General features: G+C 36.8%; 1 protein-coding gene across 10 annotated transcripts in view; it reads right to left on the bottom strand.

Moving 5' to 3' along the window:
- CADPS2 (calcium dependent secretion activator 2) overlaps positions 1 to 19,389 on the bottom strand; it is a 285,396-nt gene that overhangs the window by 181,535 nt on the left and 84,472 nt on the right. For 8 of the 10 annotated variants that reach the window (XR_010720761.1, XM_066183008.1, XM_066183000.1 and 5 more), the window contains exon 3: positions 8,664 to 8,996. The exons of 1 other annotated variant lie outside the window; for it this stretch is intronic. Coding sequence is in view for 8 of the 9 variants with exons in the window: in XM_066183008.1 (XP_066039105.1) it covers positions 8,664 to 8,996 (333 nt within the window). In the remaining variant the exon portion in view is untranslated. Of the gene's footprint in view, positions 1 to 8,663; positions 8,997 to 9,597; positions 9,650 to 19,389 lie in introns of those variants that run through there. One more of the 10 variants, XM_066183005.1, reaches the window with a different exon arrangement.

Genomic DNA, 19,389 nt, shown 5'->3' with positions numbered 1-19,389 from the left:
AATCAGACAGCTTCGGCACAGGCATCAGACTGAATCTGAACAACTATCCTTGAGGCCTGTAATACAAAGTATGGGAATAAATGAAAGGACAAGCAGCATTTCCTGGCATGATGGCTCTTCTGTTGACAATCAATCCGATTTCAAGGTGAGAAGGTATCTGGGATGGACAGCCTGAAAGCTTAGAGACTGAGAGATTTGAGATCAGGACAGCCTCAGCAGAGAAGACAGCTGAAAAGGTGTCCAGAGAGTTCTCTGATTTTTAGGACAGGCACAAAAATACCGTCCTAGAGGAGGAAAAAAAAAAAAAAACCAACACATGAATTATAGTTCATTCAAAGAGAGCTGTAGATTTCTCAGACATTTCACATAAACAATTACTCCTGTATTATGGACGTGCTATTCCATTTCTATTTAAAATATCACAATATCACAGAATAGGAAGGGTTGGAGAGGACCTCTGGAAATCATCTAGTCCAACCTCCCTGTCAAGGCAGAGTCAAACCTAAAGTGTACAGATGGGACCTCCCTGAGCAGCCTTTTCTGACAGTTTGCCACTATCAACATAAAGAAGTCCTTCCTGATATTGAGTTTACATCATATATAAATAGAGAGAGAGAGGAACAGCTCACTTCCACATTCACCTGCATCTTTGCCTCTGGAGTGATTGGGGTGCAGGAACCTCTAAGGACCTTGTCGTGGCAGCTAGTTGCAAAGAAACTTCCTCTGAAGAAGGAAGAGCTAAGAGGGTTCTCCCTCAAAAACTCCAAAAATGGAGGAAAAAAGCAGCTAAGCTTCAGAACAAAAAAATCACTACCAGTGAGTCAGAGAAATACAGAAACAGGGCCATTCTTTTCCTGTAGCTTTTCCACAGGAGTAGCCTCACACTGCCTGCTGAAGACATCTCAGGATCAAAAATGCTGCAGAGAAACAAATGATTGTCTAAGCAAAACTTTACTTCAAACAGATAAAGAGGAAATGTAGCATACTATCATGCCATAAGAAGAACAGGTGACAAATTCATGCTAAGGGTCATTAACTTGTTCAGCTTGCTCACAGGGACTCATTCAAATGCACATATAAGCTAGAAGCCAGACATATTAATAAACTTAATCATCAGTCTGGAAATGTGGCTGTAAAAATGATTTGTTTTGTATTCACCTACCTGAAGACATAGAATCTCTCCTTAAAAGAGATTTAAAAAAATTAATAATACAACAGCCTTTGGTAGAAAAGATTTATTTTTCCTTAATACCAAAGTAGACAAATTTTATTCTCATCTGGTAATATAAAACATGATGAGTCAAATGCACTGGTGATTTTAATGTAAGTGCAAGTTAAGCGCTGGATATTTTTGGCTTAGAGTGTTCAGGCAAGCTTAACTCCCTTGGATCTAGAACTCAAGTGAATGTCAAAACACCGGTAATTACTTTACTTCATTAAAGCTCCAAAAGAGTATTTAGGGCAAGAAACACAGGCAAGGTAAAATTAATAGCTAAAAAGGATTTCCTTTAACAAAGCCCAAAGCAACTTATTTCTTAGTGCTAACACAGCCATTCTACTGCTGTTTCTTCACTCACTGAATGCCAAAGACAGTCTTAGAAAACAAAGCAACTTGAAAGAAAGATCTGCAGCCAAAAATCCCAGTGTCTATGATTTTCATCCTCAGGGAAGGCATAAGACAGAGCAGGGTACATGGGTGGTTGATTCTCAGCTTCTCTCTGCTGATTTCCAGTCAGGCTCTCATGAGAAGAGAGGTGATGCACAGGAGAACAGGCCTACGACAATGCCAACTCAGACAACACAAGTAAACCCACTAGTTTATGAGTGCTGATCATCTCTCAGTCTAGTAGAGACCCTAAATATCCCATTCCCTCATGCAGATGCAGAACAGAAGCCACATATGCATAGACCTCTATGATAGAAAAATCCTCATGTAAATTCAATCTTAAAATAAAAGTGCAAAACTATCTTTCACACTTTTTTCTTAATGTTTATACTGGATGAATAAAGCTTTGAATAATTTCATGGTTTTCAGAAGATCCACTTGTTTTTATTTTAAATGTGTATGTTAAAGCAAATTTTCCTCATCCAGTAGCTGAATAAGAAGGACACTGCAATACCTCAAGTTCTGAGAATGTATTAATGTAAACGGTGTGCCAACACACCGTTTTTCTCCCTAGTAATTTCGCAGTATTGCTTTAGCGACAAACAAAATAATTCAAAGTATTTCATTATGTAGCTTGCATGGCTTCTAAACATTGTTCAGAGTCAAATACTTTAGCATGGTAAAAAGGTAACTTGCTTTTCTGAGGATGTTTTAATATTCTTTCCATCACTCCTCTATCATTAGAGTAAATGAGAACAAATCAGCAACCTTTGGGCCAATCAGAGACTTTTTTTTCCAAGGTAAACTCTGCCATTATAGAAAAAAATGGTTTTTTCAGGAGCTGAAACACTCTCCCTCCAGCCTATTTAAATACCATCACTGCATGCTAACAGAACTGAAGTGCCTGGGGTTACAAGACTACCTTTTTCATCAGAACTTATGTTATTAACCCGAAAATCCAAACTGGCCTGACAAACACTATTCATTTTAGCTCTGAATCTCTCACAAGAAGACTACAGAAACAATCTTGGGGGGAATAGTTGAGGTTGCAGCACTATTCTCCAAGACACTGAATTTTTTTTGGCTTGACAAAGACCTTTCCAAACCTCTTGAATGGAGGTAAAATACCAATGAAGCACCTCAGAAAAACATTAAGTAAATATAACTACTGAAATAACTTCGTATTAAAATCCTATATGCATGTAATCAAGAATGACATTTCATGAATAAAAGGCAACATCCAAAATCCTGTAGGAAATGATAATTTATTTCTTCATTGAAATATTTCATTTCAATTATTCTGCTCAAGAACAGACAGTGGCAGATCTTTCTTCCCCTTGAAAATGGTAAAATTAATCAGAAAGCAAACTTTTTTTTTTTTGGGAGGACAGCATGGAGGAAGATATATTCTGGTATTGACAGGTACTAGAAACTAAAATTAGATGTGTGAATAAGCCTGAAGTATGACTATTTTGAGTTTTTCTGTTATAAAAGGCATGAAACACTCTTCAGGTTGACAGACATATAGGACAGTTCTAAAGGACTGACCTGTTCTGTAAGGAAGGACATCACTATTATTCCATGACAATGCTCAGAAACTTTCTAGACTCACATTTAGCATATAAAAATCCAGTCAACACTTGAATACTAACTATAACTCTACAGTCTCCCACAGTCCCACAAAATCACTGCCCTTTTCTTCTCCCCAGAAATCTCTCATACCACTGCAGTCCTTTCTGCCCATTGAGAGGCCTGGCAGCTTCTACCCTCGCTCCTGTCCTGTCGGCACCCACTCTGCAGTGTCTGCAAAACTGTCTTTTATCCAGAGAGCAAAAAACCTGCCCCATGCTGAGGCCGTGCATCGGATACCCAGCAGTAAACTCTCAGCAGGTAAGGCCTGAAAGTAGAAGATCTCCTATAAAGTAGAAAGCAGGTGATGAGAGCAAGACTGTGGAGTCAGATTTTTTTTCTTTTTCAAGGGCAATGGGAATATTTTGGGCCAGGTGAAAGGAAATTCTGAGCTCTATGGGATGTTTAAGACACCAGTGGAATGTCTTAGCTAACACCATATGTTGCCTCAAAAATACAGCAATGGACCCTGCCAATATTTTTCACAGGTTACTTTGTTGTACAAGGTATAATTGTGCATGAAGTAAGGAATAACAGACATTGGTGACCATCAGAAATACACTGGCTTAACAGAAGCTCTGGTCACATTATAGCATCTCACAGAGTCAGTGTCTCTCCTTGTGACTAAAAATCCTGCAGATATACATATTTATGTGTTCTAGCATATATAGCCCAAACCAATTTTTCTTTTTCCTGTGCAAGGCCTCAACTTAAAGAATTAATGAATCTGTTTAAATTATGGTCTAAAAACTAAATGGAATCGTAATACTTGTTGCATTACTTCAAGAAGAAGACTATCAACATGACTCTGAAACTTTCTGTACGAAGATATCATTATTCTTTTTACTTCATAAACTCACACTTGTCCTCCTAACTAATATAGGGTATGAAAGTTCCTACAGAAAATACCCAGAAGTATGGGAAATTCTGTGATCTGTGAAATAACTGCACTATTCCTCATCATTTTACCAAGGAAAGGATCAGAACTAAAAACATGCAAAAGTCACAAAGGCCTTGCTGCAAATTAAATTGCCCTTAATCAGACTTATTTCCAAAACTGCATAATTAACTGGACTTCAGAAAAGTGCTGGGTGAAAGATTCCAATTGTATTGAGCACCATAAGCAGACTTCAATCAGAAGAAATTCTTGACAGAAACTATTCTTAGAATTAAAAATAAAAATATTTATTATGGAAGATACAATATAATCCATTATTCTCAATATTAGACACTTATACAAAAGAGTTATATCTTGCAAAAGCTGAAGATAATCAAGGATCAGACACAATACAAGGATTTTAAACAGATAATGATATCTTGTAGCAAAGTACCATCTACAGGTATTTCCAAAAGAATTAGTTTGTGGTTGATTCCCAAAACTGCCAAGACTAAAACACTTAGTAAATAATTCTTATTAAAAACTGTTACATTATATTAAAAATTATTTACTGCTTGCTAGAAAACAGAATGTGATTTGCATTCTTTCATTATGAAAAATATTGTTCTCTTCTCTGGACACCCAAGAAGGAGATTTAGATCAGCCAAAAAAGCCAACCTTAAAAAGGCACTTTCAAAATAAAATAAACTCCTGTGTGGAGTTACAATTTACCTGACAAAGAAATTCTGGTACTGATGAAGTACTGTACTAACAGTGTATGACCACAAATCAGTTTGAGTTTGACTTTTAGTTTGACTTACAGCAAAGCTATCTTCTACATCAGTGAATAAAAAAAGAAAAAAAAAAAAAAGGAAAAAAGTATCATGTTTGATCTCTGTAAATCAAAGAAATTTAAACAGTTTGCCAAGCATCTCAAATGCAAGTCAAGAAGCTCAGGTCTCTAAAAGCTAACTTTTATCATAAAACACAGCTTGAGGCAACACAATGTAAATAAAAATCAGGTGTAAGTCTTAACATTTACAAAATTGAACCTTTTAATCACAAAGAGATGTGAGTGATTGACAGCAGTTGCTGGCCTTTCTCTAAATTGTGGAGTTGAAAACAAGATCACAGAAGTCTTCAACATCTTAATGTGAACATCTTGTTAATGTTCACTACCTAAAATACAAGCTTAGGCATTCTGTGTATGTTAAAAGATTGTGAAAAAAAAGTTATTCTTCAAAGAAAAATGCATAAAATTCTCATAGTTATGGGGACTCTGTTTGACTGTGTCCGAGAACTGATCTATTATTATTCACTTTCTTTCTGATTAGGTTTTTCTTCCGGTTGAATGAATGCTGGTTCTCACAGCTGTCACACGAAGGATGGAGAACAGCACCCAGTGTGGACCCGCAGGAACCCACACTGCAGCAGAACTGCCTGCTGGGCTGAGATATCAATATACCAGTGGCTAAAGAGTTGAAGGGAATGCCCCATTTAGAACAGGCTGGGGAGCAGAAGCTGCTGAAATCCCTTAAAAAGTTTCTAAATGCTGAGAAAGTCACAAAGAGGAGGCTGGCAGACAATACCTCCTACGGTTATACAGAGCACCCTTGTCTGCTTAGCAGCCCTGTAGGAGCAGGATAATTTACTCTTATCATCAGGATTGAAAGACAATTTTCTGCTTCCTATTTCCAAAGGACTGGAAGGTATAAAAAAAATGGGGGAAAGAAAAAGAGTTCTCTGCACAAATTATAACTGTACAGATTTGCTTTTAAGGGCAGTTGTTTCTCAGAGCTGGAAAATATACAGAATTTCATGTATCTGATTCTCTGCTAGAAGAACAGGCTAGAAGCCAAACTAATCAAAACCTCTATCAAAAATACAATTTTAACATCTATTTGGACTTGGACTTATCTCACTGCTCCCAGACACTATTGATTATCATTATCTAGATGTCTCTAGTATTCTAAACAGCAGCAGCAAAGGGAAATGAAAGTGAGCATTTCCATAAGAAGACAGATCGAGGCTTCTAGGGCAGAATGAAAACTGCTGGTGCTGACTGAAATCCGAGACTAACTTCATCTCATCTTCTATGAATACAATGTCAATAGAAAGGAATAAAATACAGCCTAAACTAAAATATTATTAAAACTGTAATGAAAAGTAAGGGATTTCACCAAAGGAGAAAAGGTATTACGTTATCAGAGACTGGTTGCTGTCTACACTGCACTTCTTGGCATGGTTAGGTATGATTGTTGTCTTTTCCTTTGCAACAGATTTCTCATAACTTTGGTCCATTATATGCTTGACTGGACCACAGGAACAGGATATGAAAATTGTTGTTGGTAGCAACTCTGCTGGAGTACATAATGAAAGTTTTTGCTTTAGTAAAGTAACCTCATCCTTGCCTCAGAAAACTGAAATCTGCAGAAAGCTAGAATCTCAAAAAAGGCCTTGAAGCCTTTCCCTCTCCATTCTTTACAGCTTGAATTACATAGGTGCTCATGTATTTGCTCCTGAAAAAGTAGATTTTCATTACTTTCCATTCTCCAAAGCTTACATGAATCTGGAGTAAACACTGTATTTCAGAGACCTGCATGGGAGATTTTACAACCTTGAGTGCTCAAAAGCAGGAAGAGCAAGAGAAGCACCTTCTGTTAATCCTATTGAGTCATCTTTTCACATGTCAGGTGGTCAATCCTTCTCCCTTCTTACCCACAACAAGGTTACTTCCTCTTTAATGTGCAAGTAAAAAAAATAAGAAAAGACAACCATTCCATGCTCACGATTCTACCATGTTAGAAGATGAAAATTAGCCACTAGGATGTTTCAGTCCTTTTATGGGTTACGGACCAAGAATTTAAGACAGAAAATTGTTGATATTTGCCAAACAGTTTGGGTTCATCAAATTTTATACAGATACGAGCCAAAATAAAGATGCCTTCAAGTATACAGATACAATAACCTAGTGGATGTATCATCAAAACAACTTCTAGACTAAGGGAACAATTTTCTTCTTTAATTGTTCAAAGTTCTACAGGTCACTTTTTTGTGTTACTCTAGCCCAATGCAGACTAAGAGCAGATTTTGACCACCCACAGCAATGTAAAAAGCAAGATTTAGCAATCACCACATACCAGAAGAGAGAGAAATTCATACTGAGTTTCTACTTGACAAAAAAAGTGTTTTTTTCATGTTTTCAGACAACGGACCAAGTTGCCCAGGTTTGCAGAGTCTGTTGTTTCCATTCTTAGAAGTTTTAAGACCTGCGTGGTAAAGCCCTCAGTAATCTTGTCTGTCCTCACAGCTCACCCTGCTTTTAAGCTGACCCTACTTTGAGCAGGAAGCTGGACTGAATGACCTTCTGAGGACTTACCCAAACTGCCTCCCATGCCTCTATGTTCCATTGTATATAAAACTCTCCCAAAATTAAGCAGAATTATTCCCCCAAATTTCAATGCTTCTTCATCTTATTACCAACCCATATCCCAGAGGCTTAGTGATTTACATGAATGTGAATTTAGAGGCAGAAGAAAAAAGGAGGGGAAAAACAGGAAAAAAAAAAAAGAAGGAATACTTTCTTTTAATTCAAAACACTGCTCATAATTTGGTGCAGCAGAGTGTTACATACTGCAGATGTTTCGATCATGTAACAGATACATGATTTCATGCTACACTAACACATATAATTTGTTCCTATATTAAGACGGCCTAAAACTATAAACCAGCCTTCAGCATAATATATGAAAAACATTTCATCTATAATCTGGTTGACTATTTTACAGACAATGTAAGAAGCTGTGTGATCTCAGTTTAAATGCTTCATGTACGCTGGTTGGTTGTGAGACTTCCAAAATACCTTCTTTTTCTTCAGGTTTTTCCTCCTTAAATAACTGTTAATTTACACTCCCATCACTATGAACACTAATTAATAAACTATTTTTACATATCAACTATATTACCGATTAGTGAGAGATTATACACATAAATCTAAGTATGACTGTTGAATGGACTCAATAATTTACAGGAAAAATCATTTATCCAACAAAACAACAATGCAGAAATGTGAAAATTAGCTTTGTAGAGGATGCTTGAATTAAAGCACATTTAGTTTTAACATGCAAACTTTCTAGACACTGGACGTCCAACAGGAGCCTGAATCACCTGTCACCTATTTATGGCAGCAAATTTCTTTTAAAGGTTAACACACAGGCTCAGAAACATATGTGCATGCATATGTAATACATCAGAGGGTATGCAGATGTATGGCACATGGCACATTCCTCAGAATCACTCAAATTGTGTGAGCTGTGACACCGTAAAAGGAGACCCCTGTAGCACAAGTACCATATACTCTGCATACCCTTTATCCAAGTGCTCAGCAGCAATCAGATCATGCAAAGATTCCTTGCTGAGCAGTCTCATCTCCTTGAACTGCAGAGATGTACCTGAAACTGAAGGATTCTACACACAGGGAGGAAGCACTGGACCTGCTGTCAGAGGGGAGATATTCAGGACACAACAAACCCAAATGACACCAAAACTTACTTGGCAGGCATTATAAATCAACTGGTGTTCCAATTTTTTGATCCCTAGAATCTGCTGAAACATTTCATAAAGCTGCTCCTTGCTCAGAATCAGCTCTGATACAGCACTTAAGGCCATTCTGTTTGGCTGTTTGCAAAAGTCCTCTTCTCCCCTGTATATGGCATCGTATTTGGCTAGCCAAGAACTTAACACTGTCTCTTTGCTTAATCCATCAATTTCTGGCAAACTTCGGACTCTCTTTTCTATGTTTTTCTTAAAAACATCTCTAAAGTCACTTGCAGAACATCCTCCACTGTGGACCATTCTTGCAACCCGGTCACTCTTGAGAAATACCTTTTAAAGTAAAAGAAGAGGAAAAAAACAAAGAAAAGAAACAGTTAGGCATGGACAAAAATGCAAAACAATCCCTGTATAAGGGAATACAAGCTAGTATTTTGCTTCTACACAAGATGGCTTTATATAAAAGAGGTATACAGGCCAAGTTTGTTATGTTTTTCATAAAGAAACAAGTGACCACAAGGAAACCAGGTTTGCACATGGAAAAAGTACTTAAACTAAGTAGTTTCCAAAGTATTTATGCATAAATTTACAATAGCTAGACTAGATGAACTTTGAATTAACAGCAGCTAATTTAAAATTTACCCACAATGAGACAGAAATACAGGAGGAAAAAAAGCAAAAAAAAAAAAAAAACAAAAACAAAAACAAAAAAAAAACCAAAACAACAACCCCGAAAAACTAATGAAATACCACAACCAATATTAACAATTGAGGATACAGACTTGAAGACACAGAGCTCTTTCTACTACTGTAGATAAAATACTGAAGACAAAAAAAGGGATTCTTCATGTAAAATCACCAAAGACCAACATAAAAAAGCCTGTTCCAACTACTCATACTCTAAGGTATTACAAGGCAAATTACAACAACAAACCAACTGAATCACTTCCAGCATTCTGTAAAGACTTTCCAGTGCACAAAAATGGTTGTTTTCATCTCTTCTTTTGGAAGGGCCTTGGCAAGGTTGATCTTTCCAGACACTGTATGTGGCCTGCACATAGCTCATTTATATTAAAAACTTATTCTCTACAAGGTGCAACCAACAAAAAGTTGATGATGCAGCATGATCAGCTGTGCAAACAATGGATGTGTGCCTTGGGCAGGGATTAAAACTACACCCTGCCATTGAAAGGATAACTCAGGGAGAACCACCTGGTTTCTGCAGCTGAGGGAAATGAATCAAGGCCCTCTACTCCACATGGTTCAGCTGCTGGGGACTGCTTGGGTGCCACACCAACATCCCAAGCACAACTAAAATCCAAGGAATAGATAGGAAACCACAAAGTTGAAACAGAACCATCACCTTTCTGACTGACCGCTCTCTTCAGTCAGATGTATGAACTAGGAATTAAGCATGCATTTTCAGACAGTCATTATAGTCACCAAGAGCCATAGCATATCATATGTGATTTTGTGAATGGAGATGATAGCAAGTAGAGCTCTGACTATAGGTACTATCACATGTTAGAAGATGATGTACCTAACAACCAAACTAAAATACTACTGTGCTTCACTTTCAAATACACAAAAGTGGAGTAGGAGAGGAGTTGAAAAGCTGAGCAGATGCAAGCAGATGCAAACAGATTAAGAAAAATTCATTCTAAAATTTTTATTTCTTGTCAATGCATGTTCTCTTGTAGCATATTTTACAATGCAGCTACTTATAAAATGTATTTTTCAAAAGATATCCTAATTGATATCCTTGAGAAATGCTGCAGATAAAACCTAAAAGTATCTGCCCAAAGAGATTATTTTTAAAAACCCTATCACTAATATATGCTAATCAATTTATGCTCTAGCTGTACCATGATACATTTCCTTTAATGTAAATGTAAATATCTAAGGTTAAATTCTTATCCATAATGGGACCTGACATAGTTACTGTCAATTAATGCTTATATCAATTTCCTCAAAAGGCTACACAAATATTAAATCTCATTTCAAAACAACTAACAGTCAGAAATTCCATTTAGCAATAAAACATCAACACAAACACGTACAAGGATATTAAGTCTTTCCTCGTTTTAACAGTCTGCAATTACAAATCATTCACTCCTCTAACAGCTTCATTGGTAAAAAAAGATGATTTCAAACTTATTTCAGCTACTTTGCACAGTTCATAAACAATATTTAGTCTTCCATCACATTAGCCTGAATACTCAATGAGAGAAAGCAGATGCAGAAGACAGTGAGAAACTAAGAATATTTATAGACACTTCCCACCCAAAATATCATATTCATGCAAGATTAAACAATCTGATGTACTGCTAATATAAATGGACCAGTCTTGTACAAAAAACCTAAAACAGCAAAACCGACAAAAAAATCCCCAACTCCAAACCTGCAAAACACACACAGTAAGAACATCAGCATATCATTCACCTTTCATTACCTTCTCTCAGTCTTATTATTCCAAATGATTAATCCTGAATCAAAGGGCTGTAAAGCTGCTAGCGCTTTCCTTGATTTATGAGCCATACCAATTCAAAATTCATTTGTGATTCTGAAGTTGACTTTCCAAGAGACTTTTTTCCAGGAAAAACTCATTCCGTTTTTTAACCACTTAACCATGGAAGGAAAGCACTACTTGAACACTTGGTGCATGTAATATTCACAAAATAATGGTATGTTCATGTTGGACAAAGCAACAAGTGTGTGCAAAAAGAAAATACAATCTGCATGTGCCCTTGACTCTAAAATGTCCCCTTCTGATGTGTTTTGGGTCACAAACTGTATTTTTATTAAATTTTCAAAAGATTATTCCAAGGTAATTCTTTTTCGAGATACAGTGGATATAGAAGGAAATTACTCAATATATAAACTCAAGGTGGGAATAACAAAGTATGGAAAACATGGTTTGTTTTGCAAAGGAATCCCCTGGACCTAAAGCTCTTACTGTACTACTCCTATTAAAGTGGAAATTTACTTTTTTTCTTCCCTAAGGGGAAAAAAAAAGTAACATCATCTTTAAAATGAACTGTTTGCATTAAAGATAATTAAAAAGCAATAATAATATATTTACAAAACCATTTCATATGCAAGACTTTGTTTGCAACAGAAAACCATAAGAGAATAGAAATTCTATTAGGAATGTATCAAATGTGTCACAAATTTAAAACACTAAGATGCATTAAAAAGCTATTAAGTCTCATCAATCCTGTTCCTGAAAGACATACAGTACACTCCATGTGGAATGTAAAATCCTTTGCTTCAGTTAGACTTCTTGAGAGTCATGTGCTTGGTTTCAAAGCTTTCAAAGATTATATGAGCAGGAAAATCATCCCTGTGAGGAAAATTTTTATTGATATTTATCTTTAAAGCAAAATACTAATTAAGTACATTCACTAAATTGCTGATTCTTACTGCCTTCATTCCTGTATTTCCACTGATCATTAGACTTAGTTCTAATTAAATAATCATTCAAAACCGTACAATGTTAAAATGTTATCTCTAGTCTCTCAACACTAGAGGGGAACTGGAAAGGAAAAATATTAAGAGGTGTGAGTGTAAAATTTAAAATACCAGAAAAAGTTATTGTGGGCACAAAGAAATCTAATTCTGCATGGAACTAGATTTGGCAGATCAGCCACGATCTTTTGGAAATCCACAAATTATTCCGAAATAATCTGACAAGACTCAAAGTTTTTAATGAAGCATTTCCTGTCACTAGCAATGTTTTCCAGACTTCCTCAAAGACATCCTGGATTGCTACTACTGTCAGTCAGCATTTGAACTTCTAGTATCATTCCTAGTTTATTGAATCCACAAGTCAACATCAACTGTCCACTGCTAACAAATTATCAAACACTAAAAAGGAATGCTCTATTAACAAATAAAATGCATTCTGGAGAAAACAGTTCAAATACAGGTTTCAATGGGCCATATATATCCCACTTTGAGGAACTTTTTCAATTCATGTTATTTAGAGTCCTCCGAAATACTTTGGACTGAACCACACCTTCAGTTTCTGATGAATAAAGTTCAACTCATTCAAAGGTGAGATAACATGTCTTAAAAAAAAAAAAACAACCCAACTGTAATGTATTGAAGCACTGTTTAAATTCACTTTTTTCCAATCATTACACATACACAATTTCATCTACCGCAAATGCTAGTACAAAAAGCTTAATTCAAAATAGTCTTCAGCATTAGATAATTACATTAAAAGTATATTTTTGTTTGAAGATGAAAAATCATTATTTAGAAGTGCCTACAACTTAAGAAAATGTTCAAAATATTATGAAAAGAATCGATTTTCACTTCTAGAGCATACACCCCTTAAATATCTTTTCTATTTATTGGACATCATACCAAATTTAACTAATTATATAATTAGACATAACAAACATTGTCATCTTACTATCTACTCTAAAGCTTAGGAAAAAGAAAATTCAAGAAAATGCAGTAGGGCAGGTGGACCACAAGAATGGCTTCTCAACCTCTGAAAACTTTTTGCTCATCTGGTCTCTGTACACCTTCTAGTAGTGCAAAAGCACCAACATTCTCCTCCTCTTTAAGCAATGCAGCACTTGGATCTTCTTTTGCCATTTTCCACAAAGCCACTAGAGATTTTTCTTCATTTTTGATGGTCACTTCTGTTCCTGTAGCTTTGAGGAGATCACATTTACACTTTAGACATGTCCTATGTCTTAACAGTCAGGGCCCAATGCATGGAAAATATGGTTGCAGCTCAAAATGCACACTACATCTCTGGGACAGCAAACTTCTAGACATACTAGACACCATCTGAATTAGCTTATGACCTTTCTACAATACGTATTTCAAGCTGCATAGCAGCTTTTTCCACTCCTGGTAAATTCTGGCATTCTGGATGCAATCCCTTGGGTTCCATGTCTGCTCCAGCACAGTAATGGGTGTGTGATGGGTGCACTCAGCCACATGACCAAACAAGCAGTAGCTTGGTACAGGCTCCAACAGAGGGCATGGCCTGGGCCATGGCTTGGCCAAGAACTCCTCTATTCCCATGCGTTCTCTGAAAACCCACAAAGGAGCAGAGTGACCCAAGTGAGCACCGGTGCATACGACCTTGGAACACCGATCAGGCAATTCACACATGAACAGCAATGGAGCTTTCCCAAGATATGTTTATCAAGGAACAAAGAAGGCTGTGGGTACAAGAAATCTCATACATACCTCTCCCACTGCATGTAATTTCACTAAAAACCAACCACGGTGTTCCATACACATGACAGATGCAGTGAGTTTTCTTTGAGCCCTCCCAGCTAAACAGCCTGGCTGCATATCAGGGGTCTTCCCCTGAGCCTCTCAAGGCTGAGACCCTTTACAATGGCAAATCTTTGGTAAGTGACAGATATTGTGTGTAACCTTTTAGTACGATAACTGACTTGTGCCTTGGTGGCTTTACTTTATGCCTTTGTAGTTTTGAATCACTGTTCAAACAACTGTGCCACAGAGTAACAGTGAACATTGATATTGAACCTTGTTAAATCATACTTTCACAACACCATATTAAAAATGCTTTTGCTAATGACTTTCACAAGGCTTCTTTAAAGAAATCTAAATCACTCATTCATGACAACATGGAATAAAAACCAGAGCCATTGCACAGAGGGCCTCTAGATAATAGATCACCCAGGAGTTCTGATACCTTCTTCCATCTATTACTAGGATTACTTGCATGCCATTCTGAATTAAACATAAAACAATCATTTCTTCCAGACTACCAACCAAAGCTGTAATAAGAATCTCTGCACTGATGCAGACCATAGGAAGGAAATGCCTCATTATCTACACTTGAGCATTCATAAGTGATTGCATCAACTGCTCCAACTGATGCTGCAAATTATTTTACCTGTGAAAGTACATGGTATCCTTCTAATTAGGACTATGTAGGTCTCAGTTGTCCTCCTGAAGCTTGCCAAGCAGCTGCAAGAACAACAGTGTGGCCACTGGGCTAGCACCACCAATCCAAACATATTCTTTAATGGCGACATTCTTCCAAAGACTTCACCAGAAGCTGACACAATTGCAAATGTCTTGCTGCATGAGGGCCAAACATTGCCCTCCTACAGAAGCACAATGACTGATGAACCAGGGAATTAACTACCTACATCTCCAGTGTGTTTATTCAGGACAATGTACTGCGACTGATGTTTGGGGCATCTTTAAAACACACTCATGTTAAAACAGAACCTTTTCATAGAACTTAGTAAAAATACTGTCATGTATAAGGCTTAAAGATATCTCCCTTTGGAGATTTTTTTTCAGAAGTATCACCCAGACACAGATACACAGCTACCGAGAGCAACATTTTGTTCTTACGGGTGTGTTCTTGTTTTAAAGGAATTTTCTTCTCCTTTAAGTTTACCAGAAGCAAAGCTGGAATTATATTAAGATTAATGGCAACTATGTCATATCAGAAACTGTCAATTAAAAAATAAAAATGAACAGAAGTACCTCTTTGATAAAGATTGAACACAGGCAAAAAGGACTTTGATGAAAGTCCAAGGAATATTCAAGTCTATGAAAGCTTTTCAGGTTTCTGATTTCTGACATGTTCTGTACTCAAGCTCCTGCTGTGATCTGTAAAATTACCAGAACTCTTGAGTTTATGACATACAGAATAATTTTTTTGAAAAAGACAGCAATTTTCCAGGGCTAAATTGAGCTATAAAATTTCGGCAAAAGACAGTAATTCTCTTCCTGCAAACTAAAAGGAATTGAAATAAGTTTCTTATTTAAAAATTGGATGTAACATGCATCATTATGTTGTGCATCAAGGAGCATTACTTGAGGCAGAACAAAGCATAAGACATTTACTGTGTAATATTAAATAGCTCCTATGCAGCTACTGCAGCAGCTCTTCAAAGTCTCTCATAGCACAGCTCATTAGCAACACTTGTCACTGTCAAGAGGTCTCACCAACTTGAAGTCCTTCCTGTTCCACAGGAATAAAAAGTATTCCCATTTCAGTCATTAATGTGAGCAGTGTTCTCTGGGAGAAGCTCCCACACTCCTCAGTAGTTCAACTCTAGACTGAAACCACACAATGCATCACACCAAGAGCTGGAGATAGTTTGATGAAGGTGCAAAAACTCCTGACAGTTTGGAGAACAGCTTCCACAACCCTGCATTTTAAGAATGAAGGCTTATTCCTAGTAGCAGTTGACATATATCATGACCAGGGCTGTCTGCTGCTATACCTTGGAGCAGCAGGAAAAAATATTGTTTCAGATATGATGTTCTCACTGCACTTATAACAGCATTGAAAGAAAAGAAAAAAAAAACCCACCAAAAATTAAGTTGATGTTTAGATTAGTTAACTAAGCACATTACAAGAACAAGATCATTTTGGGTCAAGAATAAATAGTTAATGTAGTAGCATCATACATCCAAGAGTAATATTAACTCTTTTTATGCTCCTTGAATAAAATTACCGCATTGGCTACTGAAATAGCATTTATATTAAAGAAGACATTAATAGTTATCAATGCATTTCAATAGCTACTTCCAATAACTCTTGGTTGCTGAACATCAGTGGAAATCAAGCTAGTTAATGAGATTTCCTCAGTATTTTGAAATCAGAAGCTCTTTTCTCATTTTTAGAAAAAAAGTAAATTAGGCATTGCTTGCAGGTCTTCTTCCTCCCTTGTTCTCTTTCATAACCTAGAAATATCCTCCAGGCACTATTTTGATTTTTTTACAATGGAAGATCAGAGTTAGAGGATCCTATTTTTAAATCTATTTAAGTCTTCCGAACAGAGTCCCCACCTTCAGGTACAAAAAGAGATACCGATATTTTTAGAAATCACACTCAAACTCTACTGTGATTGCTCTGTTTCAGAATTCCCATCATTACTTTGTTAATGAAAGATTACTTCTCTTAAAAGTATACATTGTATAGTTCTCCCTAATTTTGAGGGGGTGAGAAATCTGAAATAAATAAATAAATAAATAAATATGAATTGGCTAACAGTGAGGTTGTGGGTTTTTTCTTTGTTTTTAAAACTGCTTTAAAGCAGCACACTACATTAAGGTGAAAAAAGGAAATAAAATTTAAAGTAATAAACCATCATCATCCAAAGAGGCATAATCATTTAACATTTTCCCCCTTTTTTAATATATCTACTACCCTTCCTAAGCACATTAAGCTACAATTTCCTCTTATTAAGATTAATAGTTCAGAAATCACTACAAGTTGAAATCTTCAGGTGATTTACTTTGCTTTCTTCAGCTCTTTTGGGCACTACAGCAGCACTCTTGATATTTACCACAGCTTGGCAACCAGCTATCTGTAAAAAAACCCCACGAAAACTCAACTCTTGAAAATTAAAATGTGTGCTACTGCTGCAGGGGTACATGCTTGTAAGTGTACACAACACTGTGCACTGGGATTTGTTCTTTCCCAGCTTTTTCAAAATTCACAAGCAATTGCCAATGTCTAGCCAAATTGCTGTTCCTGATGGGAACACATTTCAGAGTCATGTACTGCAATGCTCGTGCCTTGGGCATAAGAACAAACAGAGGTATAGTCACAATCACCATAAAAAATCCACAGAAGAGTTTCACCCCGAAGCAGTGTTTTCTCCTGGATTCATTTAATAAAGTTAACCAGCTACCCTTTTGAAACAAGCAAATTTAGCCTCTTTTCACTGCTGACAACCGCAACAACAGTTTTTGCACGCCAGTGAGACATAGTACATAGATTGCTGCCTACATGAGATGGGTGTAGATTACTTTTGCTATGCCTCCACTTGGTACAGGCATTGTGATCTTCATTTTAACAGTAAACTTTCCCTTTTGACCAAGCCCCATTGCTTCAGCTGCTCAGGCTGAAGCATGTTGAGGGAGTCTGCATCACAGTACTGGCCCTCAGGTGGTACCAGGATTCAGTATTCCAAATATCACCTGGATGTATTCCCTCCTGAGTGACTTAGCTCACACAGGCAATGAATGTTCACATAATTTCAGATCTCTGCAGGCTGATCCATAGCCACATATTCAACTCCAGCAGCCACAAAGATGCAAATCTCCCCAAAGATGATGCCTGAGAATGCTCATGCTAGACCCTGCATGAGGATAATTACAAGCAAGCAATTACCAAAATGACTTCTCGTCTTCCAGTTGTCTATGCCAGGGAGAAATCTGATAAATAGGTAAAAAACAGCAGAAATAGATCTGCATATTTAAAAATGTTGTGATGCTTAGTTTGTTGAAATACAAGAAGCAGCCAGCTGTTAAAAGAAATCTTTATAATTCTTTGTCCAGTAATGGCATGGGAAATCTCATGTGCTGCTGGTGAGAAAAGACTATTCCTTTTGCATATTGCTTTTCTCCTAGCTAGGATAGTGTACGAATGCTGTAGGCAATGCCATGAGGTCTGAAATCACACCTATATGTTCAACTCATCATTCCTATTTAATTGTGGAAATAATGCATGTCACTGTAGACTGAGCAGCTTCCATACAGGCCTGGGCTTTTCTATCCATTGACTATCTCCTGATAAAAAAAGATGTATTATCCCTATAGAAGTTTCTCAAGACCTTCAGATATAGGAGAAAGAACAGATCACACACAGTGTATCTAGAATAAATCATGAAGTTCAATAGTTCCACAGCAGAAATGGTACTTAGACTGCCAGGGGAAGATGTTAATTAGCAACACAGCAAGAATGTTAGACATGAAAAGTTTTCAATATCTTTTTAATATATTGACTGATACAGATGGTAAGCACAAGGAGAAGTATACTTTATATTGGGCAACACACAATTCCAAGGGAGGGAGATGAGTTTCATGCTTTGACAAACACATTTGTTTTCTTCCAAGTTAAATGCAGGGCTTGTCTTGTCACCAAGCCAGGTAAGTCACCAGCAAGATATTCTTCTGCTGTTTTCACAATTTATTCAAGAATTGGCAATTAAAGCAGACATGAAACTGCTTCAGCAGGGAAATACAAAGCAGAAGTTTTCCTTGACCATGTTAGGAATTTCTTCCTCCACTGTGTAGGGTTTCAACATGCTCACTGTCCTTGGTTATGTCCATCACCATCTACCTGACAAAGAAGTAATTTGCAAAGCCTCTTTTTACCAAAGTGCATTTTCTTGCTTAGTAAAGTGAAATTTAGCGAAAGCATTAGGAGCTGATCAGCACATCGCTTCCAGACTTTCTTTCCTCTTTATAGGAGAGCAAACAGCTTCCTCACCACTATGCTGATTCTATCTGACCAGAACTCCTCCTTTTGGTGCCCACTGGAAAGTTCCAGGTTATGTGAATTTCAAAGGGTCTATTTTAAAGAGCATAAGACTGACAAAAGTTTTTAAATTTAATCTATAACACAGCATGCCTTGGTGATGTCACTTAGCCTATTTATCTATTTCACAATCAACAGATGATGACTAGTTTATGCAAAATTACCTCTGGTACCTGCAAACTTGAGAAAAACACACACCAGCTTAAAATCAATAACTCATATTTTCATTTGCCTTGCTAAAAACTTCCTCAATTCTCTGACTTTTTGGTGTTTACTCAGTGCTGTATAACTCACAAGAAGCCCCAGCACTTTATCTCTTATGATGGTGCTACCTCTTAGGATATAACGTTACTAAATATAAAATCCAATTTCTGGCATTAACTGTGATAAAAATTGAAGTAAATGGGAAAGTACAATAAAGAAGGGAAAATAATA

This window comes from Chamaea fasciata, unplaced genomic scaffold (assembly GCF_029207755.1).
Source record: "Chamaea fasciata isolate MVZ Bird 193981 ecotype frontalis unplaced genomic scaffold, bChaFas1.0.hap1 SCAF_5, whole genome shotgun sequence".
Classification (NCBI taxonomy): domain Eukaryota; kingdom Metazoa; phylum Chordata; class Aves; order Passeriformes; family Sylviidae; genus Chamaea; species Chamaea fasciata.
Note: the sequence above shows the minus strand (reverse complement) of the source record. Positions and strands in the feature narration are given on the sequence as shown.